The following is a 24778-nucleotide window of genomic DNA, read 5'->3' as shown; positions in this document are numbered from 1 at the left end:
AATTTCCATGCAGCAAAAAAAGTAACATTACATATTGACCAATTTCAATTTAGCAGTGACACCTTAATAGTAATCATGTGAGTCCCATAAAGAGGAAAAGGGACGAGTGACTCCTCAAGAAAAAAAAAACATTACCAGTGAAGTCTTTATTATTTAATAGTGGCCAGCCAGCCAGACAGACAGACAGACAGACAGACATAGGAAAAATGAATTAATCTTAAACATAATTTAGAATGTTATTCAAAAACCACACATATTCTACACATTGTCCTCTGTGACACAATGTAGTACCCGTTTCTCAGTTATCACCTGTAGTACAGACCAGAATACTGTGTCTTTGTAAATTGACCCATTCAATTATATGTCATATTTAAATGTTTTGACTATGTTATATCGGAAAACAGTCATAAAATGGCCACTAATAAGACACCAACCAACAACCAAATTAGGAGAAATGGCAAATAGTACAGAGTAATGGGAGTAAATGAGCAGAAGGGTCTTGATTGTACTGTAGTCCTTAAAAACCAAGCGCTTCTTTTTGCACGTTGCAGCCCAACAAAGCGTTTCCAGCCAGGACAGACTCTGTGATACATGATGCTAAACACACACACACACACACACACACACACACACACACACAGTAATTGGGCTAGGTAAAAAATATAATTTCATTACTGCTTTGCAATATTTTTTTCATCCATTCATTTTGTATTCCAGCTTCTCCTTACGAGAGTCACTGGTGTGCCGGAGCCTATCCCAGCTCTCTTTGAGATGTCGGCGGGTTGCTTGCTAATCACATATAGAATACCCGGAGAATTCCCAAACAGGCACAAGAAGAACAATGAAATCCCACACAACACAGAATTGAATCCCAAACTTCTGCACTGGGAGGCAGACGTGCTAACCAGTGGACTGCTGAATATCAAGAGTAATCTATGTATTATTGTATTTTATGTATTTATAAGGCGCAATGGAGTATAAGGCGCACACCCAACGTATGGTTTATTTTCAAACGCGTTGTATATATAAGGCATGCCGGACTACAAGGCTACAATGAATTAAAAAAGGTTTCCAAATATAATATATTAATATATAAAGTTGTCCAAATATCAAGCACATCACATTATAAGGCGGTACAGTAGAGACTAGGTTTACACACTACTTCTACAGGGAGAAATGGAGTCGGTGGCTGTTGACAGTAGTTGTGAGACCTGTTGTGGTTCAATATTACTTCACAAATAAGGCGCACTGGCAAATAAGGCGCTGGGTCATCTTTTGAAGAAAATCAACGCTTTTGGATGCGCCTTATACACCGGAAAATACAATATTTAAGTTTACATGCAATTTATGTTTTCGTGTATGAAACAAATGTCTTTGTCTTTTGCTTTCTCAATATGAACGATTAAGTTCCTGGTACGTGCAAGTTTTGTTTTATTGCTAAAAAAATGTGACTTGACATGCCATATTTGACCTATTGACGAAAAAGTGAAGCATTTCAATTGATATTGAACAAATTGTGAACAGAAGAATCACAATTAAATTCAAACAGATCACAAATAAATTGAATGGAAAAGTTTGGAAAAAAAAAATGTGGGGAATTGTTGAGGTAATTACCATTCTGTGCCAGCAGCCATGACACAGCCTTACGAGCAAGAAGCTTCCATTCGATTTCAGCATCCGACTTGAACCCATGAAGCCAAATCAGAGCCAGAATTGTAGCCCAGACGTTCCCGTCCACCTGGGGTCAAGGAAAAACAGAGTACACAAACAAGTGAAAAAGGTATTACAGCACAGGTGTCAAAGTCAAGGCCCGCGGGCCAAATCCGGCACACCACATCATTTTTTTCGGCCCGCGAAAGCAAATCAAACTTGTTAAATTCCATGATGATTGCTAAAATCTGAGCTAAAATTTAATATTTTTGGATGTCAACCACAATAAAAGTCATTATTCTTGACTTCAGATTTGAAAACAAGTTATTCATTAATTTGCTGTGTGCTCTATATGTAATATTTGAAGGGATTTAAACATTCTAATGGGTTCCCCAAATTCATAACGGCCCTCGAGAGGAAACCATAACTACAATGTGGCCCGCGGCAAAAAATGACTTTGACACCCCTGTATTACAGCATATCTAAAATAAGGTCGTACCTTAGCTGGCTTGGGCTGTTCCACTTGCTTTCTGGTCTTGTTGAGCGCAGCAGCCAGAGCATCGTTGAGCTCCCAGCAACCTGACGCTTTCTGGAGAGACACCAACTGCAGCAAAGTGTCTGGAGGTGTCTGGGTGGCTGGGTTGTGTGGAACGGAAGGTCTTCTGAGACTGTCAACTTCATAGACAACGATTGATATTTGACATCAAATATTTAGTTTTGTGAAAACAAAATTGATTTTTGTTTGTACTTATTTCCATGAGCACAAATATTTTTATTTTTTCAAACGGTGAATGTTATTTTTGCCCAAAATGCATACTTTTTTTTAAATCAAATTTCCAATTTAACTACACGTTCTATTGGTTGTTGTTAATTTCATTTTTGAATACATTTGCAAGTATATCATCAACAGTGTTTGTTTTTTAACTCATTCACTGCCAGACGACCCACAGAATATTGAGTTTTAGGACTACATAAACATTCAGTACAGTGTTAGAAACCCGAGGCTCTCTTCTTTCATCAGCAAAAAAAGTTAATTCCTAAATTATATGGGTCTGGAATTATAAGAGATTGAAAGGAGGGCAGCTGTCCAAAATACATACAATGCAATACATACATATTGGTTTATATAGCGCTTCAACAATAGCTGAAGCTGGAGCAAAGCGCTAACATGGAAAAAATGGAAATGATGCCCCCTTGTAGAAAATAAACATTGCCAGCCAGAGCCATGGCCAGCGCTTTATCAGCACTCAAGCATGAAAAAAAAAAACGCAACCTGAACAAATTTGGGAAAGGTGCTCTACATCATATTTTCAATTCCCGAATACATTTGTGAATGGCAGTGAATGAGTTAATGTGAAATGCATAAAGATATGATAGTGTTGTGTCGGGGGCGTCGGTTTGCTTGTTTTGTGCTTTTGAGAGCTTTCCAAACCATTTGGTCAAATCAAAATAAACTGGGGCTGTGTTATAGAACTAAATGTGGCTTGGTGGTGTCTGTGGGCATATTCAACTTACAAGAACCAGCAGCCTTGGACATTGCTTCCCTTGAATGAAACAGACTGTCTGGTATACTAGGCGGTGTACTTTTTCCTATCTTCTTTTTAAAGACACAATTGAAATCATTTCCTGTTGAGATAAAGAACAGACACGGGGAAGAGCGGGAATATAGAACCTTTATTATTTCCTTCAGGGGGCACTTGCAAAAATATTTATTCATTCATTTTGTTTTTACTTACCTGCGAGTGAAGATGCGGCCATCCCAAACATAGCTTTTTCTCATGGCGAAAAAAAAGTAAAACGTTTGGAAACATTAAATTTCATATTAAATCCTGACATGCGAAGTCAGAACAACCTTTGCGAGAAATAAAACAGGAACATTACATACATGTGAATTAATGAGCAGCAATAAAAGTTTGTAGTTATGTCTCAGATGTGCAACACGTGGATTCTTTCTAAATTAGATGAGTCGCAGGCAGTTGTGGTATTGACATACACAAGACAGTGTATTCATTAACATACACTGTCCTGTCCAAATAAATAATACAAAAGTACATATCCACATCTATATAATGCTACTTGCCTATGTTGAAAACCCCATTGCAGGTACCTAGGAATAAGTTAGTAACCTTATCAGTGTTTGTTAAACCATTTTTCTCCACTTCCCTCGATACAATCATTATAATCATATAATCATTATAATATATAATCATTATAAGTGCCTTGCATGCTGTGTCCGAGAGGACAGCAATTTCATCTGTGCTGTATGTCATGCATATTAGCATATTTGACAATAAAGCTGACTTTGACAATGGCCCAAATAATAGAGACAATTGTGCAATGCTAACTTTGGCATTTAGAAACTGTCAATTAAAAAAAAGTAGCACTCACTGGAACTGACTGGAAGCCTGTGCAGCAAAGGGCCTTGTATGGCCTTCGTGGTGTCTCTGTTGATGGCAATGAAGGCAGTGAAGGAGCTGCTCACCCCTGATTGAATGCTGACATCCACCACTGTTTTCTTCACGTCCTCATTCTTCTCTTCCTCCTTGGATTCCAGACAACGAATCAGGGTTCGAGCACCTAGCCTGTGGATTGTTAATCTGCAGAAAGCAAATAGGTACACAGTACAAACTATAAGCACAATCACAAACTATTCATAATTGATGGAGGATTATTGCATCTTTCTTCTCTGTCAGCACAGTATAAATAACATGCATATCCACGTTTTATCACTTACACAACAAGAATAAGTAAGCATGCACCAAGTAATTACATTTATAAGTACATTGTGATTTGATCATTTCAGTTATTAAATACTGTATACTTCAAACGCCATTTTTGTTTTGAGTGCAGTGACACGTTTCTAAGGCCAAAAAAATAGTGCAATAGTGTGTCCAATACATAAATATATCCTGCATTACCCACTGTCCTCTGAGGGTTGGACAGGGAAGCCAAGCTTGTTCTGGAATCGATGGCCTCCAAGACTGTACTTCACCATGACACAACCATCTGTTTCCTCCGAACTCTGAGAAAACATTGTAGTGTTAAAGGTCAGAGGTGGAGAGTGTGATGACGAGGATTTGTCACTGAGGTCTGTGGAACTGAGAGCTATCCAAAATTCTTATTATTTTATTCCTGTATTTGGCTGGGTGTCAGGTGTGCAGCACCTGCGTGTGACAGTTGTACAGACAAGTGTGTCCTAGGTGCCGTTTAGCTGCCGCCGATGATGGGCCGACCTGAAATACTGATGGGTATTGATTGATATCCTCACTGGTGTGACGATACCCAACTCTCTTTAAGGCATGCTCAATTGTATATCGTAGCTGTGATGCAATCATCTTAATTGCCAATGTTGCATGCTTAAAGGACAACCGACGTCACTTTTTTGTTTCCTAACTGACATCAGAAAAACGTTTTCTAGCATCTAAAATACCCAATGCAAAACACCAATAAAAATGACTTCAAGTGTCTAAAAAGTACTTCAATTTGAAACCGGAAGTGGCCAGTTTCAGAAGGTTCCGCCCCCATGTTCGTGGTGTCCCGGCAAGACGTCTTGCCTTGCCCTAGAATCAAAACAATGGCTTCAGATTCGGAGAATATGCTTTCTTGTTACTTATCCAATTATGAATATGATTCAAATAGTTCTGAAGAAGAAAGCATACATGTTTGCAATTGATTGAAGAATTTATTCCGTGTCATTTTGAGGCATCAGGGGTGGGAAATGTCGCACCCAAGATAAGGCAGAAAATGGCGACCAACCTCCGTGTGAGGAATTAATCAGCCCGTTTCCACAGGCTGACAAATTCCTTCCATGGAGCTTGGTCGCCCTCTTCTGGCGGCTTTTTGGTGCAACACGAGGTTTTCAGACCAAAATACATTGATGTGATGGAAGGACTGCTACCATGTGTCCTTTTTTTTTTCGGTCAGGGGCGTTCCTTCAGTGACGTCACGTACGGACTCGTCACCAACTCAAAAACAAGACTTCCAAAAACAAGACTTCAGCGCGAGTCTTACAACATAAAATATAGCTATATGTGGTGGAATCTTTGTAAAATACGCTCAGTAGAAGTCATTTAAAGCCATTTTACAAATTATGGCCACAACTTGTCCGGAGACGTCGGTTGTCCTTTAAAGTCATGTGAGTCCATAAATAATGTGCAGCTGCTCTTAAGGACTAAAGCGTCCTGATGAGGAACACATTAATGTTTTGCTGGTTCTGCTTTTGTGACTGCGAGATGTTACCACAAGATTCATTTGGTACCTGTATTGTCCCCCCTAACTTTTTTTGGGGGGACAATAGAGGTATTAACATTAATTTTAAGAATGGAAATTATGTACACAAATGAAATAGTATTTATCATGTGTTCACATTTTTAAGACAGTTGAAAGCTTGATTTGACAAATTAATTCAAAATTTGACCTAGTTTTGACCTTAATGCATTAAATGTCTTAATATTTTTTAAGAAGCTGCAAGAACTCTGCTTTTGTAGATGTGATGAGGAGTTACGAGCTGTTGCCTACCTGTCCAGTGAGCTGTGCATAAATGAGCAACCGCTGACCCTGGAAAAGAGTCGCGAGAGGCGGAGCGAAATGTGTGACAGACATCCCCTTTGGTAAATCCCACATGATCGACATCTCCTCCATAGCTGGTTGCAGAGCAAACTGCAGCGACTGCATCACCTGATGAAATTAAATCCACAATTGAGTCAAGGTATTTAGGATTTGAGCAAATTATTTGGCTTGATGTCTTGTGAACCTTTGCTTGCATCCTGTCAGCGCCTGTAATGAATTGCGCATGACCCCGCCCCTCCTTCGCCAAACCATTGATGAGAGCAGTGCTGGCTCCTTGTCCAATTCCAAAAGAGAAACACCTGCAAAAGTTTATATATATATATATATATATATATATATATATATATATATATATATATATATATATATATATATATATATATATATATATATATATATATATTCATATATATATATATATATATATATATTCGTCTGCCAGGGTAAAGGGTAAATTTTTCATTAAAGTAACGTTCGTAAACCGAGGTCTCACTGTACACACACACACACACACACACACACACACACACACACACACACACACACACACACACACACACACACACACACACACACACACACACACACACACACACACACACACACACACACACACACACCTGTGGGAACTGGAATTCTTTTTCACAAGGTTTGTAACCTCCTTGGTGTTCCCCACTTCGCCGTCAGTGAAGACAAAGAGCTGGAGGGAAAGTTGACATTTGGCTTAAAAGTGGCACACTGTCAATCCTGTGGTCATGGAACGTGACTGCAAGTTGGGCAAGCGGTACCTGCTCAACCTGTTGTACACAATATGAATCTGTGTTTGTGTGTGCTGTTTTGTAATGAACTAAACTGTCTTTGTTAGCAGTCGGAGGGAGTGCTCTGAATGTTAGAAACCATCAATAATAGACAAAAAAGCAGTAAAAAACTCTCGACCACCCAAAACAGTTTAGAATCGAAATTTCTCAATCACAAACAGTGAAATAAAATATTTTATTCAAATCAGGGATGCTAATAATCAAAAGTATTAATGTGTACAGATCTCTACAAACTTATTTGGCTTGTCAAAGCAGCTGAAGTAAGTTTTGCTTTTGCTTAAAGGACAACCGACGCCTCCGCACAAGTTGTGTCCATAATTTGTTAAATGGCTTCAAATGACTTCTACTGAGCGTATTTTACAAAGATTCCACCGCATATAGCTATATTTTACCTTTTAAGACTTGCGCTGAATATTCCAGAAGTCTTGTTTTTGAGTTGGTGACGAGTCCTCACGTGAAAAACCGAAAAAAGGACACATTGTAGCAGTCCTTCCGTCATGTCAATGCATTTTGCTGTACTTGTTTGTTCTGAAAACTTTGTGTTGCACCAAAAAGAGGCAGAAGAGGGTGACAAAGGAATTAATCAGCCTGGGGAAACGGGCTGATTAATTCCTTACACGGAGCTTTGTCGCCATTTTCTGCCTCTTTTTGGTGCAACATTTCCCCCCCTCTATTGCCTCAAGATGGCACGGAATAAATTATTTGATCGATTGCAAATATGTATGCTTTCCTGTTCAGAACTATTTGAATCATATTCATAATTTGATGAGTAACAAGAAAGCATATTCTCCGAATCTGAAGCCATTGTTTTGATTCTCCAGCAAGGCAAGACGCCATTTTTTTTGGTGTTTTGCATTTGACTAAAAATATCATGCTGCGTGTTTTGGGTATTTTAGATGCTAGGAAACAAAAAAGTGACGTTGGTTGTCCTTTAAAGTAATTCAAAGGATGAAGAAATGCAAGGACCAGTTTGCTCATGATGACTGGATGAAAATAAATTCCCTTCGCCAACCAATCCTAGGTTACATTGGCCAGCAATAATTTTTAAAATCTCATTTTGAGACTCTTCACAGATTGTTCGGAATAAAATGAAAAAAAAAATAGTATTTATAAATGTAGGTATGTGCTTGCAAAAGAGTTTATTGGGTGTATTACTTGTCGTGGTTGACTGGGAATGCAGGGCTGACTGTAAATATGATTGAGTGGCTGAAGTATCTCTGTTCCTCCCAGATTGGCCGTCATATTCTTGATAATCTCCAGAGCCTTATTCATGGTCTTCTCTCCGTATTCCACACTCTTCCTGCCATCAAACACACACAACTATAAACACACAAACTGCAAGATCCAATAAGATGTTGGTGTTTACTGAACTGACAAGGGGTAGGTTCTTACGGGAAGATGTGTTCAAAGGATGAACCAAAACTGTAAATGTTGAAGTAGCAACCCATGGGTAGGCTTTTGAGAAGCAGCAGCAGAGTATCCTGTGAGGAAGCGAGTTAGAAAAGATGAAGGAAACTGTAGGGGAGAAGGACTGAATGAATGAAAACCACATTTCCACCCAAGGGAATGCGGTTCAGTTGCCACAGTTCTATTCAGGGCATTCAACGGATAGCGGACAGCATAGTCAATTCATTTTCTTTGTTAAAAGCCTGCAGAGCAACGTTTTTTTTTTAATTACCCTGGCACTGCCGATGCGAGCACCTTGCATGCTCCCAGATCGATCCAGTAAGAATACAAACTCTCCCTTTGAAGACATCACTGCCTGGGAGAACTCGGGGTATAAACTGAGCATCACCGCCGCATCCCCCATCAGGGTGCCTGAATCACAACATGGATGAGAAAAGGGAATTTGAAGCATTGGAAAGCATCCAAACAATTAGATTTTATTTGACTTTAACACACCAGGCTTGGCAGATGCCTTTCCTGCCTCCACCACAACTGCTGGTTGGTGAGCTTGTTTATAGTAAATAAACAGCTCAATATCTCTGTCAAACTTGTGACCTGCAGCCAGTTTCACCTGAAATATCACAAATAAACAAAACAGGAAAAAAACAGCAGACTTCAAATATGATCGACAGCAGATCACATGAGTGGTCTACGTACGGATGCACGAGTTTGCTCCTTGTCGAGGTACTGCAGGGGTTCCAGGGAACAATCGGAGTCCACTTTGGAGATCTGACGGGGTGAGGACACTCGCGCAGAGAAGGACAGAGTGTATGGCACTTCAGAGGCAAGAATAGATGGCACCTGGACATTTTCACCTTCACTTCCTGGAAAAATGAAATCATCATAAGAAGAATGAATACATAATAATCCCGATAAAGCGCTGGTCAGACCTCTGGCAATGTTTTTTCCCCTTCCACAAGGGGGCAGCATTTGCCTTTTGTACAGCCGTCCCAACTTGCACCTCATTTTACTCCAATTTAGGAATTAACTCTTTTTTTCTGATGAAAGAAGAGAGTCTAAGGTTTCTTACGCTGCATTGAATGTTTATGTAGTCCTAAAACTCAATATTCTGTGGGTCCTGGAATTTGAGTGAAAATGACAAAAACACTGGCACTGGAGTGGATACATTTTTGCACGTCTGGCAGTGAAGGAGTTAAGAACGGTTGGACAGCTCCGAAGCGAGCAAAAATAGGAAAATTGCAATTTCTTGAGATTATCATGAATCCACACGTTCATAGTAAAAAAATATAACAGTTTAATGACAGTATTTCTTAAGTTTCTTCAAGTTATTTCCTGGCTAACGACACCCTCTGGTGGACTTGTAGTAAATCACACCACACTCGCAGTTGTGGATTGATTCAGACGTAGCACTATTGAAGGCCTCGGGTTGACATATATGGGCAGTCACTGGTTTATTCAGATCTCAATACTCAGACTACAGTTTTAAAAAGCTGCTCTTCTATGAGACTTTCTCGAGACATTTGAATGTGTATTCAACTTGTCGATAATTCAGTACCTTTTCACAACTTTCTGCTCTTTGACAAATATTCAAAATTGGGTGTTTTAATTTCCAAGGCCGTCCACTACTATGCCTTTCTTTGACAGTGTTTCGTTGAAAGCGGTGATGGGTTGTCCTACCCCGAGGTTGGTAGCGAGGATTGAGCACCACAGGCAGACAAAACCTCAACCCGCCATCAGCCTCCACAGCCAGCTCGGTGACATACTCCAGCCGGATGGAGGCGCTCTCTCCCGGAGGAAGACTCCCCACATTCAGAGAGAATATGTCTGAGCTCTGGTTACTCTCTTGCAGGAGGAAGGCCTGCTGGCCAGAGCTCAAGGCATCGTCATATTCCTCTCGAGCCTGCAGAGGAAACGCGATACTTATACAGTCTTTTTTCTTCTCGCTTATCTTTGAAGATTCACTCACTTTCTGTTTATCTTTCACATCAGCTACAATCTCAGTGTGTCCCATCTTGGCACTAAAATGGCAGACGGCAGCATCACTAGGCATAGGGAAGACAAATACAGCCTCAATGGCTTTGTCTTCCTTGTTCTCATAGTGCAACGTGGAAACCACACTGGCCACATGGTCTTTGACCTCCACTTCTACTTCAATGGCCTTCAGGGGAACTGAAATATAAGCAGACACAAACAAATCACAGGGTTTCAAATGTCGGTGATCCATTCACAATGGTGTTTGCTAATCAGAATCAGAAAACATTTAATAGTCCCACAATGGGGACATTTGCAAATTTATTGAATTTGTTATAATAATAATAATAATAATAATAATAATAATAATAATAATAATAATAATCCATTACATTTTAAGCGCCTTTCAATGCTCTCAAGGACACTTGAGAGTCACAAACAAGCATATGTACTATAATAAATAAAATATAATCACAAATAGAATGCAATAAATGGGACTTGAAGGTGGGAAGAGAATCAATGTTACGAATGTTGGGAGGAAGTAAGTTCCAAAGTTTGGGGGCAGAGCAGCTGAAGGCTCTGTCACCCATCGTGCTGCCGTGGGAGGAAGAGGATCTTGGGGAACGAGAGGGAATAAAAATTTGAAGAAGGTCAGATAGGTATGGGGGAAAAGCTTATGGATAGCTTTAAATGTATAAAGAAGAATTTTAAAGTTGATTCTATATTTGACCGGGAGCCAGTGGAGCTCTTGGAGGATGGGGAGGATGTGGTGAAAGGATGAGGTTCTGGTGATGATCCGAGCTGAAGAATTCTGGACGAGTATTCAATAATGTATTATAAATGTACTACTTTCACTTCCCGCTCAAAGACATTTAAACATAAAAATGCTTTCAAGATGGACATTTTTTTTAAATCATGTGACCGACCGATACAGGAAGTTTGTTGTTTGGATGTGCTGCGCCAAATTGTGCTTACAAGGAAACACACTGTATTTATATGTTGTGGGTTTGTTGGATGAATATTTTACCTGTTCATGTACTTGGCAATGCCTGTCTGTGTTGGAGTTTTGCTTTGCTTGTTGTCGAAATTTTTCACAAGTTTGCAAATATGTATTGTGATGCCAAACAAGGTCAATCTTTATCACCTTCGGGCATTGTTTTAAGTATTTATTTTTTCAATCAAATGTTTGTCCTCTTTTCTACTAATGTGTCAGATTTTTTTGTGAAAAAATAGATTACTAAATTGCGCCTCTACCACTGTCACAACTTTATCAAACAGCACTTAAATATTTATGCATGTTATTTTCATTTGTACCACATAATACTTTGGGAAAAAAAATCCCATAATCCTGTTAGTAAAAAAATACTATATTTGTTATTACAGACAAATGATGTTATATTTTGCATGCAAACTCATTTGACTATTGACTGGCCAATACAGTATCAATACAGTGTCAACACAGTTCGTGCAACGTGTCAATACACTGCTTGCGGTATCGTTTACCCATCACGAGTTAACACCCATAAGTTTTAAACAGCAATTTGAACTTGTACCTTGCTCCTTGTTGATGGTGAGCAGACCACAGCGGCACACCATGGTGGTCATTTCCTTATGTTGGTTTTGCTACACACAAAAGAAGAAAACACACTATTAAAACTGCTTGATGTGACATTATTGTATCATGAAATAATAAAAAATAAAGAGAGCCTCCTGCGGTACACCTTAAATTGGTCACCATCTAAACGCAGAGCAGACATTGACGAACAACCATCCGCGCTCACATTTTTCACAAATTAGAATGGGAAAAGTACCAGAGACAACCCAAGCAGGTAGAAGCCAGAATCAAACCCGAGACCTCTGCTCACCAGTGACGCCCACTGTTAATCTTCAGTGACAAAAATATATAATGAAGGTTGAAATGCAGTTACCTGGTTTGCTCATGCAAAGCCGTTCGACAGCAGAGAGTTGAACAACAATTCGACTTGGACAAACTACTGTATATGTACCACCGCGCTGCAAATCATAAGATCATATTCAATTAAAAAACAAATTAAACAAAAAGAAAAACTCAAAGGAAATATGCCACTAGACGTGACAAGGTTCAGCCAATAATGACAGATTTAAGAGTACATTTAGTCATTCAATATAAATTGAGATTCTGGCCGATAAAAAAAAAAACACTATCTTCTGAATGCCAAGTAGAAAATGTTGAACTGTGTACAGGCAGTCAATACGGAAGAGCAAAGAGATAAAAAACACGCCTACTCTGCAGAGCTCTTGCCATTCCTGTTAACACGCCCAAGTTTAACTTTCGGTTTTATGGCTTTGGCACAAATGAGTTAATAAAAAAAAAATTGAAGTTGTTTACCTATGAGGTATTATTCCACTTCTTTTTACAAATGATTTCAGTTTCTGTCATAGAATTATGTAATTTTCAGTGTGGATATCAAGGTACTATATACAAGAATTACTGTATATCAAAATCAAACTTTGATGCCTTTCACTGTGGGCAACTCCAAAGTGCGACACAGTGGAGAAAAAGTGTAACTTTATGAGTTGAAATACTAATTCTATTTAGTTCGTAAGATTTTTCCTCCATCATATTCTAATTTATTGAACTACACTATACAATACTTATGTTTTCTATTTTTTTCTCTCCCTCCCCTAATTTAAACATAATACTTGCATGGCCGCCAACTGCTGTGATTTTGATGTTGCATCAATACGCAGTATTTTCCGGACTATAATACGCACCGGATTACAAGGCTTCACTTTTAATGAATGCCATATATTAAAGCGTTTTCCATATAGAAGGTGCACCGAATTATATGGCGCATGTTTAATGAATGACATATTAAAAAAAATCTATATAAAAGAGGCACTGGATTATAAATTGCATGGTCAGTTTTTGAAAAAAATGAAGACTTGTAGGTGCGCCTTAGAGTACAGCAAATTTAGCAATATAATCCGTATTTTCAAGCAATACAATACATTCGGCCCGCTCTGTCCCTAAACTCTGGAACTCTCTTCCCCCCAACATCCGTGATATTGATTCTCTTCCAACCTTCGAATCCCATCTCAAAATCCACCTATTTAAAATTGTATTCTCTGTATAGTTTTATCTCTTGTTCTTATTTATAATTTTATCTGTGGTTTTATTTATTGGATTTAATTTGCCTTTATTAGTCTCGCAGTAGAGAAATTTACATTTCACAGCAGTGAAGTTATGAAAGGATGATGAAAGTCCCTTCCCCAGTTATGTCCCTATTTTGTGATTGGAGTGTCCTTGGAAGCTTTGAAAGGCGCTTATAAATAAATGTACTATTATTATTATTATTATTATTATTATTAGTGCCCAATACAGACATACCTAGACCTCAAAAAGTATTCAAGAAAACGCCTAAATCCATACTTAACAAAAAAAAAACTCAGAACTAAACCTTCAAAATCCATCTCGAAACCTACCTTTCTAAAATCGCATTCTCTGTATCGTTTTATCTCGTTCTTATTTATAATTTTATCTGTGGTTTTATTTATGTCCCTATTTTGTGATTGTAAAGTGTCCTTGAGAGCTTTAGAAGGTGCTTATGAAAAATATGTATTATTATTATTATTACTAGTGCCCAATACAGACATACCTAGACCTCAAAAAGTATTCAAGAAAACACCTAAATCCATACTTAACAAAAAAAAAACTCATAACTAAACCTTCAAAATCCATCTCGAAACCTATCTATTTAAAATCGCATTCTCTGTATCGTTTTATCTCTTGTTCTTATTTATAATTTTGTCTGTAGTTTTATTTATGTCCCTATTTTGTGATTGTAAAGTGTCCTTGAGAGCTTTGGAAGGTGCTTATAAATAATATGTATTATTTTTATTATTATTGCCCAATACAGACATACCTAGACCTCAAAAAGTATTCAAGAAAACGCCTAAATCCATACTTAACAAAAAACTCATAACTAAACCTTCAAAATCCATCTCAAAACCTACCTATTTAAAATTGCATTCTCTGTATAGTATTATCTCTTGTTCTTATTTACAATTTTATCTGTGGTTTTATTTATGTCCCTATTTTGTGATTGAAAAGTGTACTTGAGAGCTATGGAAGGTGCTTATAAATCTTCTTTTCCTTTCGGCTTTTCCCTTCAAGGGGTCGCCACAGCAAATCAGTGTCCTCCATCTTTAGAGGTTTGATCCGCATGTTTGTTTTGGCTGAGCTTTCTATGTACTATTATTATAACAGGGACATACTTAGACCTCAAAAAGTATTCAAGAAAACGCCTAAATCCATACTTAACAAAAAAAACGAATAACTAATTTTGTAATCACTGGTAATGCAAGAGTATTCACACCATGCAAGATGTGTAAAAGTCTGCTAAGTGAATCATTACAACACCAGTTGCCCAACAATTGGGCTTTTTTTTCCCTGACACTGGGTCCAACTTTGGGATGGCTAGTGGCGAGCAACGGCCATTAAAAGTGACAGCAAACAAGGAGACAGGAAAATACAGTGTTGTTTGTACTTGTGATGAACCGTGGTGAGGGAAAAAAAGGGGAGAGTGATAAACGATCAGAGGGGGGCATTTAGGAAAGGTCTATGGATGGTAATATATGCGGCCCTATTGTGGGGAATCAATGCACCATGCGTTAATGGGGGACTTGGGGGGGTTCAAGGAGGGGTACGCAGGGCCAAAGGCGGGCAGGCTCTGACTAAAAGTTCCAAGGGACACACTCGTGACCACCGAGTGTCAACTGAATTCTCACGTGAGTCCTAAAACTTACTTTTTGGGATCATACATATATTCTAATGGTACGTTCGAGGTGAGGAGCAGACAGACAGATAAGTCTACAGATGCTTGTCGTGGGAATTGTCGCTTTGTTGTGAAAGTCTGTTGCCACATGCACACCGTGAGATTGTCTGAATCAAGAGTGAAGAGACTGTCAAGAAGAAAAACATCGAGTCGGGTGAGAATTTTTTTTCTTCATTTGCATTTGAACTTTATAAACTTTAATGAGAGCATCGGTATGATCTAGATTTCAAAATAAAATTGATGTTCTTTTATGAGATACTGTGACTTGTTGCAAAGGAGAAACTATTTTAATTGGATGAAGCCAGAAGCTCTTCCACTTCTGGTGTGCAAAGAGTGTGGCGTTGTTGCTGGTGGAGGGGCCGAGGGGTTAACCATGCTTTGTTTCGGCGTGAACCTTGCAAAAGCACAAGCTACAAGAACAAAAGTATTGTATTAGAATAACGCTGAAAAGAACAATGGGGGTTGGGGGTGTTACGGTGGACGACTGGTTAGCACGCCAGCCTCCCAGTGCCAAACAGGGTTGCATTCCAGCTCCTGTGTGGCGATTGCATGTTTTTCCCGTGTCTGTGTGGAATTTCTCTGGGTGCTCCAGTTTCCTCCCATATTCCCTCATTTGTTTGTAAGAATGAGTCTTCATTCATGTAGATTCAATGATGGCAAAATAAAGAGCAACTGTAAGAAACCTAATTATGTGACATGCATATCATTTATAACTATGAATTACATTTTAAGATCCTTTTAATTAATGCTGTTTCAGAACAATTATTAACTCATTCACTGCCAGTTCCAAGTTTGTTCGGGTTTTGTTTTTTCCTGTTTGGGTGTTGATAAAGCGCTGGCCATGGCCTCTGGTAATGTTTTTTCCTTTCCACAAAGGGACAGCATTTACCTTTTTTCCATGTTAGCGGTTTTTTCCAGCGTCAGCTGTTGTTAAAGCGCTATAATCAGGGGTCGGGAACCTTTTTGACGAAGAGAGCCATAAAAGTAAAATATTTAGAAGTGTTTTTTAGTGAGAGCCACACGCACGCGAGTGCGTGCGCACACACCCAAACGGGCGTGCGCGCACATACAAAAGCACACGTGCGCGCGCACACACACACGCGCGCAAACACGCACGCGCGGCCACTTTTCAACAAATTGTCAGAATGTATTATTTAAAATAACTTTGTGACAGTACTCACCGTTAACATGAATGATTTTCCGTTCCTCGTGATTGGTAAAAATCCAGGCAAACAATCGGAATGAAATTCAACTTGCCGGTCCAGAGTTGAAGTTACTGCTAGCTAGCCTGCACACGGCTCATAAGCTTCCACACTTGCTATCTGCAATCTACTTCTCGCAGAAGTATGTTGATGCTAACGTTAACATCGGGCTTGTTAAAATGTCACTGACATTCGACTGTTTCATCGATGGTATTGTTTCATTGCAAATTAGAATCAGAACCTTTTCTCTCCTCAATGGCGAATGCTCCGGTGCATTCAAGCTGAAGTGCACTCGTTGGGCTCATTTAAAGGGGCGTTTACCTGTTTCAACATGACGGCCAGTATCATCCAATCAAAAAGGCGCTTTCGGCCAACCTCGGTCAGTGTCATCCAATCAAAATTGCGCTTTCCGCCAACTGCAGCCCCAACAGGAAATGAACGACAAAAAAATGAGAATATGTATTTAGTTTTATCGGCAAGCCATATGCAATCATCAAAAGAGCCATATATGGCTCGCGAGCCATAGGTTCCCGACCCCTGCGCTATATAAACCAATATGTATTGCATTGTATTTTGGACAGCCAGCCCCATTTCAAGCTCAGATAACTCTAGACCCGTATAACTTAGGAATTAACTCTTCTTTTGCGATAAAAGAAGAGTCTTAGGTTTCTTACGCTGCATTAAATGTTTATGTAGTCCTAAAATTCAATATTCTGTGGGTCCTGCAATTTGAGCGGAAATGACAAAAAAAAAAAAAAAAAAAAAAAAACTGGCACTGGAGTGTCCACATTTTTGCACATCGTCCTGCAGTGAAGACGTTAAATGGTAGCATGCATAGAAAACATGCTTTACTTTGCTATTTTTAATCCACAGTATTTGAGTTTTTAAAAATGTATGATCAAATTTATGATAAAAGTAAAACATGAACAGCATAAATGTGTGACGTGCAGTCGAAATGCCAACCTTGACTGAACGTCAACCAAATTAATAATTATATTTATGCTGTGTATATTTATTTTTCAATATTTACATATACTGTAAGCAAAAGAGTTCATTATCGACAGCCCCAGCCCAGAAATGCTGCCCCCATCAAATAACGACTGAAATGAATGCAAACATTGTTTAAAACCTTCTTGCAGGTGGGATGAGACCTTATGTGTAAGCCATGGTGTCAGAAGGAAGAAAAAGAAGAATGCAAGACAATGAACGGAGGGTACATCGGATTATGTTTGCTTACCTTCTCCTCCTGGCTTCACCGTGCACATGCTTCCTCCCCAACTTCTGGTCATGTGTATTGACTCTGTCGTGGGATTCGTACACACACCAGTACATCACTGAGCAGGCAATCCTCAATGTGACCTTGGACACTCTGCAACAGCACCAGGGTCAACCTGATGAGAAAGAGGTGAAACGGAACATTCATTGAAATTTGGTGACAAAATAAATATTGATGTATTTGTGTTTTTATCTTTGGCCTCCTGTTCAGGCCAGACTGGGGCGAAGCTTCTGGAGGGCTGTTGGGGAGGTGGTTCACTCCAATGCTGAAATGGACTTCCTGAGCTCTACTAGGTCTGACCCCGTGTACCACTTTGATTCCGAACGGGTTGAGAGCGCAGCGGAAATGCTGCGACAGTTCTGGGCTCATACTCTGCTGTCAGTGAGGGCCAATGAGTACCAAAGTGCTCGTCACAGCTTGGGACAACTATTTCACTCCCTGCAGGTACAAAACAACGACAACAGCTAAAAGGATATTGAACGAAGATATTATCTTGATTATTCGTATTATTTTTTTGGTTTTAAACACAAGGACTTCTACAGTCACAGTAACTGGGTGGAGATGGGCCAGCGCTCCATTTACCACCACTTGCTTCAGTCAAAGGAGCCAGCCATCCCTGTCGCTGAAGGTAATGCAGATTTATATTTAAACAATACCTACAGGGTCTTTACAATGGTTCTCTTGTTTGGTCTTTATGGAACGCATTCAAGTACAGGCTGACTAAAAGCCTTGGGATAAACTCCTGACCACATGAACGAAGAAAAGTTGTATAGAATAGTGCCCTCTGGTGGTGAAGATAATTTTAAGTGTTGGTCCTTGTGTGTCCTCTTCACAGCTGACACTCCCACCTGTATGGAGTGCTTCAGCGCCACCTGTCGAAATAACCTCCTCCCAAGACTGACAAGTAAACAGAGTGACTCACAACTGCTCACAACTGGCTACTTCAGCACCTTCCCCCCAAAACCTAAAGGTCTTCAAGTAAAACTAAAACAAATTGTATTTATGGATTTATATATTTTTTCATTTCTATATTTATTCATATATGTCTTTATTTGCATATTTATTTATGTTGTGTTTATTTATTTATAATATTAATAATACTAATACTTGTTGCGTTAGTCATTCTGGCAGCAGTCCTAGCGTTTTAACTGTAACCAAAATGCTAATTTTTCGTAGCGATTGAAAATACTCACGAGAGAAAAATGATGCACAGCCGTGTCAATCATTGGTCTGGGAACTTGACAAACATGTCATTCTGCGTATGCTCTTAAAAAGGCTTCACAATTTCCGGGTATCACATGATCAGCTCGCAGGTGACATCAATCAATGAAATTTCCCCAATCATGTCTTTGCCTCACACACACATTTGCACACGCACAGTCAACAATACTAATACCAATACTACTAATAATACTAATAATGATGTATTCATATATTTGCGTATGTATGTATGTATGTATGTATGTATGTATGTATGTATGTATGTATGTATGCGTGTGTGTGTGTGTGTGTGTGTGTGTGTGTGTGTGTGTGTGTGTGTGTGTGCGTGCGCGTGCGTGCGTGTGTGTGTATGTATGTATGTTTGTTTGTTACCCAAAATGTATTAAACTTGGATTGCCACCGCGTTGACAACACCTAAATGACAACAATATTGATCTTTTACAAATTAGATTATCTTTGAGGGTTCACCAATGTTGTGCCTGCAGGCACTGGGTCGTCCCGCCAAAAACATGTGATGAGCCTGCCTGCTTTGATTAGCATAGATATGAAAATTTAGTTTGTTTTAGGAGAAATACAAACATGTAACTTATCCGTCAGGCAAATGCAGTCACGGAGGTATGCTGGACAGCAGCCGCACTATGCGGGCCAAAGGGGGCATCAACAAAGACAGTACATCACCTCTCTTTTCTCCTCACCATTTCCTTCACGCGGAAGCAGCCAAGCTGGCCTCCGAAGCCACGCTGACTGTACTGAGAGATCTCAGGGACACAGTGGGCCACAAGACTTTTCTCAGGTGGGAACACAAAAATGTAATACAAAACCATCTCAGGTAAATAAACTGATACCTGCAAAGGTTTTGATCATCAACTAAAAAGTGAATTTGAATTTATTATTATTATTATCTTTTATTATATTTTTTTACTCAAGTGTCCTACTAACCTCCACACAGGCTTTTTAGCGTGAAGCAGGCACCATCTCTGGTCTTTGTCATTGACACCACAGGGAGCATGTTTGAGGAAATCACGGCGGCTCGAATGCGGGCTTACTCCATCATCCGGAAGCGAGCAGACCTTCCTGACCAACCGGGAAGCTTCTTGCTGGTACCCTTCCATGACCCCGGTGAGGAAGCACCGCAAAGTTCTGTTTTGTACGGAAACTCCATGATTAACGAGGGTTTACTGTTCAGCAGTTGTCCTGAATCTTTTTAGCCCCATGGACCGGTTTCATGTCACACAATATTTTCAAGGACGAAGTGCGAATAAGTACAACAAAATAATATGATATGACCAGCATAAAAACTGTGGTATTTTCGTAACATAAACAAGAATAACGTCACTATGGTAATATCGCGTATATAATATAGTGTAATGATAAACGTGCCTTCAAGATAAGATACTGTCCACTGAAAAAAAAAGACAAATAAAGAAATTAAAAAGTGCATAAAAAATATAAGTCACCATCGCCATATATTATGATGAGTGGGCTTGCTGCGTGGGAATCTCCCGTTCAGATAAATCCAAATCTTAAAAAGACTCATAATACTGAATTCTTTATTAAATGTCAACTTCTTGGAAGTCCAAAGACATTTTTTTGTAAATATTTTGCAAGATCTTACATTTTATTTTAGCACTAACCTATCAATCACATGACTGAGAACCTTCACGTTCATCTGCGCACATACTGTAAACGGACAACGACTCTTGTATTTCTTCAAAATAAAACAGCTTTCAGATTTCAAAAACAGAAGCAATGAAACTTATTTAATCGTGCCATACTGCCCCCAGGCACCAAATGACCTTTTGTGTTTTAAATTGTCTTGGCTCCACAGGCAAACAACAGCACCATCTGGCGGGATACAGGTCTAAAACTATTTACCGAAGACAACCAGTATGACTACAGTACAGTTAAAATAAAATAAAAAGGTAACTGACCCCTAATAGATTCATATCGCTCCTGTGTGCAGAAGCCGGTCCGGTCTATGAGACTGATGACCCGAAACAGTTTATGGAACACATGGAGAACTTGATGGCCCTTGGAGGAGGAGATGAACCAGAGATGTGCTTCACAGCCATTCAGGTGTGTGTGTGTGTGTGTGTGTGTGCGTGCGCGTGTGTATTTGTGCATGTGTGTATGTGTACACTAATTGTTCCACGTTTCTAGTTGGCCCTCACTCATAGCCCGCCACTCTCAGAGATCTTTGTGTTCACCGATGCCTCCCCCAAGGACGCTGACATGTTTGATGTGGTGAAGGCCCTCGCCCTTACCAAACAGAGCAAAGTAAGACTATTTGTGAACCCTTTATACCAGGGTTGTGTCCACCTCGTTTCCATTTCAGCAGTTGCATTTAGCCTAGGCGACATTTTGTACCTGCTTGTTATTGACTGAATCAAATCATACAAAGAAATCTTCAGGGGAAAAATGTGATAGTGACACTAACCATTCATCAAAATCATGACTTTCACACAGCAACAAGCCCATTATAACAAAAAAAAAAAAGTTTGGCTGCGTGTGTGACCAGAAACAAACAAACAAACTCAAAAGCATTGGGTTTAAGTAATCACAATGAGAACAATGCAACAAGGACATCAGTAACACTTAATCTTATGTTCTCACAGGTGACATTTCTTCTAACAGAGGACCCTAATTACACCACAGACAGAATAAAAAGGAGGAGAAAAAGGAGGGCCGAACCTTTGACTCCTGATCGCTTCTCCCTCTACTCTGCGCTGTCGTCCGTGTCGGGTGGACTGACGATATTCACCAGCAACTCTGACATCCACAGTGTCTCAGCGATAGTGGAGGATAATACAGTAGCAGGAAAGGTAAGATAGCGAGTAGTGCTCTCAGCTTCCCATTTGGGCAACAATCTCATGGACTGCATGGTGTATGTCTGCTCCACAGTGATTGTGGAGGACTAGGGTATCTTTTTGGTCAAATGTCCCTGCTTTAGAATCAAATATGATATGGTCTTGTCATCCTGAAGTACCGTTGACATGAACCAGGAAGTAGCAAAAACATTCACATCTCTTTTGAAAGTGACTTAAATTTGTTCCTTACCAGGTGACTCTCCTCCATGTTGAGACAGACCAAGCTCGGATGTCCTCGCACTCTTTCAGGGTCGACAGCGCCGTTAATGATGTCACCATACACATTACTGGTCGAATGAGCAATTGCATCCTGATCGATCCTTCAGGTACACAGAGGAGAGTCATCACATATAATGCAACTGGACCAGGAGCCACCAGATTTTTTGACACTGAGAAATACTTCCTAGATACAAGTTTGATACTAACTTCTGAAATGAACTGTCAGTTTAAATAATGAATGACATTGATTCAATTGAAAATGATCATTTATAGTAGTACTTGTAGAGCTCAACACTGGGACTTTTTTAGGAGGTACTTAGTGTGAGGTAGTTTGAATGGCACTGTATACAGTCTCTAGATGTTGTACAACTTTTTTTATTCCAGGACAAACTCAGTCACTGCTGAACGATCAAGGCCCTCTGGCCTCTCTGGAGCTCTCCAAAGGTTTATACCGCGTTCGTCTTCTGCCTCCCATCCAGCCGGGCCAATGGTACTTGCATGCTCAGGCTGACGGACATGTTGCATTCAACGTAATAGGTACTGAATTTCATAAGAATGTGGACAATTGTTCAAATGTGGCAAACATGACTGGTTACCGATCCCCTCAGCTGAGAGCGGTGTGGATTTCCTGTATTATTTTGCCACCGTAACCAACGAGACTCACCCTGGATTGGCTAGAGTAGAGGGCAGCCCCGTGTCAGGTGAGAGTATTTTATTTATTTTTTATTTTTATAATCTGAATTGGCCAGAATTGAGGGCAAGCCCTTATTTTCAATTTGTGGTACTACTTAATTCTTATTTTCCTCCATTGTAACCCAAGAGACTGACCCCAAATTTAAAGGGAATAACCCCTTTATGATTTTCTCAAGTTAAATAGCAAACTGAACCAATCGGCATCAATGGTAGAGCTGTTGTATTCGTTGGCATTCGTGTCTTGGTATGCTCTCTAATTCCTTAGGTGTCCCTGCTTTCCTTGTGCTGACCGTGACTGGCCTGTCTCCTTTTGATGAGGGAGTCTCATTCAGTCACGTGACACTGTTGGGAGCAGAAGGCGAAAGCCTGAAGAAGGTCGTGCTCAACTCCTCGTCCGCCTCTACGTCCTCTGTGTTGTCAAGCTATGCTACGATAGATCTGATTGGCTGGGTGGACTCGATTCCGAGAGCTCACTTCTGCGTCCGCCTCACGGGCCGAGACGGCGGGGGAAACAAACTGGAAAGGGTCGCCACAGAAATAGTGCAGCCCACTCATGTTCAAATCGAGGCAAGTAAGGAGCCATGACGCTGCCACCAGATTCTGTGATGCGGCGTACAAATTATCAAAGCAGAGGATGTTTTCCGGACTTAAATTGTTTAAAGGAGTCGTTATGGGACCTTTGAAGCTTGTTGTGCTGTCTCTTTATTTTTCTCCTTTTAGGTCCTTGCCACACCCGCTCTAACACCAGGTCACAGCACCACAGTGGATTTCAACATCCTGAACCACGGCCCGGACAGCGTCTTCAGTCTGACAGCGGAGGATGATTCTGGATATCTCTACACAAGAGGACCTCACAGGTACACCACCTCCTGACTATGGCCATCAGACGAGTAACCTGAAGGCCTGTTCTTAAAATAGCTCACTCTACTCCTGATCACACCGCCATACAATACTGCCCTAAAATGGTCGGGATATTCTCCAAGACCCGAGGTCCCGAGGATAAACAGATCAGAAAATGGATGGGTGTAGCATAACTGACTTCAAAGCAGATTGTTATTCTTCCCATCAGGTTCCATGTTCCTAGCCACAAACCTTTCCGTGGTAATGTGGGCCTTCACACACCCGCCTCAGCTCAGGCCGGAGTGACTGTTACGCTGACACTGTCAGTGTACGCTCTTGACTCTACAGACACAAACTATGCCGTGGCCTACTTGACAGTGATCCCACCTGTGAGTATCATCCGATCTGTTTTTATCTCATGTGAGCAGATGACACGTTGCAGGAGTGTCCAAACTTTTTTAGAGTACCCCTGATGTGTTTGATCTTATCTTGCTTACAGGACTCAGATACATCTCCTCCATCATGCTCGATCGCTCGACTGCAGTCTTCCTGTTCTGCAACTTGCAATGAATCCACCTGGAACGTGTCAGTTGCTTTGTCGGACAGCGGCCGTTCTGGCCTAGCCGCTCTCCAACTACACAAGGGACAGGGGACTTTGATTTTAATCCCACCGGTCACAGGGGCTAAAGTGGATGATGCTCATTCTGACCAACATGCCGAGCACAAGGTAACATTAATGGAGCGAGACGCCCCTTTCAACGTGTCCGGGTGGGATCTAGGCTCATCAGAGCCCCTTTGGGTGAGCTATACTTCCAGCTGTTGCTCGGTCCAGGCTGAACTGCTGGTGTGGGACGCTGCTGGAAACATGAAGCGCTGCCATCTTGCATCTAGTCAGCAGAGGCATCGGGGTGACACAAGGACAGAATATAGTGGTGGTGGGCCGATGACGCCCACTAGTGTCTCTTTCTTAATGTTGCTTCTTCTTTGCTTTGAGCTGATTTCCGTAGGCAGTAGGCACTAGGCAGGTCAAAATTAAGAAAATAGAACTCTGTTATTGAAAATGTACTGAATAAAATGAATTTATTCTTTTAGTACTTACAATCGTCATTGACCTGGAGAGCAAAGGTGATGCATTTTTCATTTAAAAGTACAATAATTGGCTTAAAATTTGTACTTATCTAAAGCGTCTGTGTAAGCTCTCAGTCGTACAGGAGTGGTCCATCGATGA

The 24778-nt window shown here is 40.3% G+C and overlaps 2 protein-coding genes across 3 annotated transcripts; one reads left to right on the top strand and one right to left on the bottom strand.

Annotated features, from left to right (window-relative positions):
* Positions 1-138: 138 nt before the first annotated feature.
* On the bottom strand, positions 139-17811 carry LOC148888386 (von Willebrand factor A domain-containing protein 5A-like). Of its 2 annotated transcripts, XM_089014365.1 has the most exons (21): positions 17672-17811; positions 16756-16850; positions 12344-12428; positions 11969-12038; positions 10411-10613; positions 10122-10344; positions 9141-9307; positions 8940-9054; positions 8716-8855; positions 8430-8518; positions 8193-8337; positions 6840-6919; positions 6404-6518; positions 6169-6327; positions 4569-4672; positions 4039-4247; positions 3387-3425; positions 3166-3276; positions 2150-2325; positions 1615-1738; positions 139-597 (listed from the first exon to the last, which is right to left on the bottom strand). In XM_089014365.1, the coding sequence occupies exons 4-21, from the start codon at positions 12018-12020 to the stop codon at positions 518-520; spliced, it is 2331 nt and encodes a 776-aa protein (XP_088870491.1). In that variant the 5' UTR covers positions 12021-12038; positions 12344-12428; positions 16756-16850; positions 17672-17811; the 3' UTR covers positions 139-517. The 2 variants fall into 2 exon arrangements, with proteins under 2 accessions (XP_088870491.1, XP_088870492.1); XM_089014366.1 differs by lacking the exons at positions 16756-16850; positions 17672-17811 and having other exon boundaries at positions 3387-3419; positions 12344-12645.
* On the top strand, positions 14920-24641 carry vwa7 (von Willebrand factor A domain containing 7). Its single transcript, XM_089014364.1, has 17 exons — positions 14920-15386; positions 17574-17839; positions 17921-18154; positions 18242-18338; positions 18546-18680; positions 19529-19724; positions 19881-20050; positions 20895-21007; positions 21092-21208; positions 21547-21753; positions 21992-22124; positions 22402-22554; positions 22626-22718; positions 22976-23277; positions 23431-23567; positions 23780-23939; positions 24050-24641. The coding sequence occupies exons 2-17, from the start codon at positions 17600-17602 to the stop codon at positions 24569-24571; spliced, it is 3009 nt and encodes a 1002-aa protein (XP_088870490.1). The 5' UTR covers positions 14920-15386; positions 17574-17599; the 3' UTR covers positions 24572-24641.
* Positions 24642-24778: the final 137 nt, after the last annotated feature.

This window comes from Hippocampus bargibanti, linkage group LG14, assembly GCF_051943395.1.
Source record: "Hippocampus bargibanti isolate YZ-2025 linkage group LG14, ASM5194339v1, whole genome shotgun sequence".
Taxonomy (NCBI): Eukaryota; Metazoa; Chordata; class Actinopteri; order Syngnathiformes; family Syngnathidae; genus Hippocampus; species Hippocampus bargibanti.
This window is presented reverse-complemented; position numbering and strand designations above follow the sequence as displayed.

Excerpts from the sequence above, each read along its gene's own strand:
- vwa7 (XM_089014364.1), top strand. The coding sequence starts at position 17,600 with ATGGTGTCAGAAGGAAGAAAAAGAAGAATGCAAGACAATGAACGGAGG. Across the intron at positions 17,840-17,920 it reads GTCAACCTGATGAGAAAGAG|GCCAGACTGGGGCGAAGCTT; the intron begins GTGAAACGGAAC and ends CCTCCTGTTCAG. Across the intron at positions 21,209-21,546 it reads CCCTTACCAAACAGAGCAAA|GTGACATTTCTTCTAACAGA; the intron begins GTAAGACTATTT and ends ATGTTCTCACAG.
- LOC148888386 (XM_089014365.1), bottom strand. The coding sequence starts at position 12,020 with ATGACCACCATGGTGTGCCGCTGTGGTCTGCTCACCATCAACAAGGAG. Across the intron at positions 6,920-8,192 it reads TTCCCAGTCAACCACGACAA|CTCTTTGTCTTCACTGACGG; the intron begins GTAATACACCCA and ends CTTTCCCTCCAG. Across the intron at positions 2,326-3,165 it reads GTCCAAGGCTGCTGGTTCTT|TTGACAGTCTCAGAAGACCT; the intron begins GTAAGTTGAATA and ends TTGTCTATGAAG.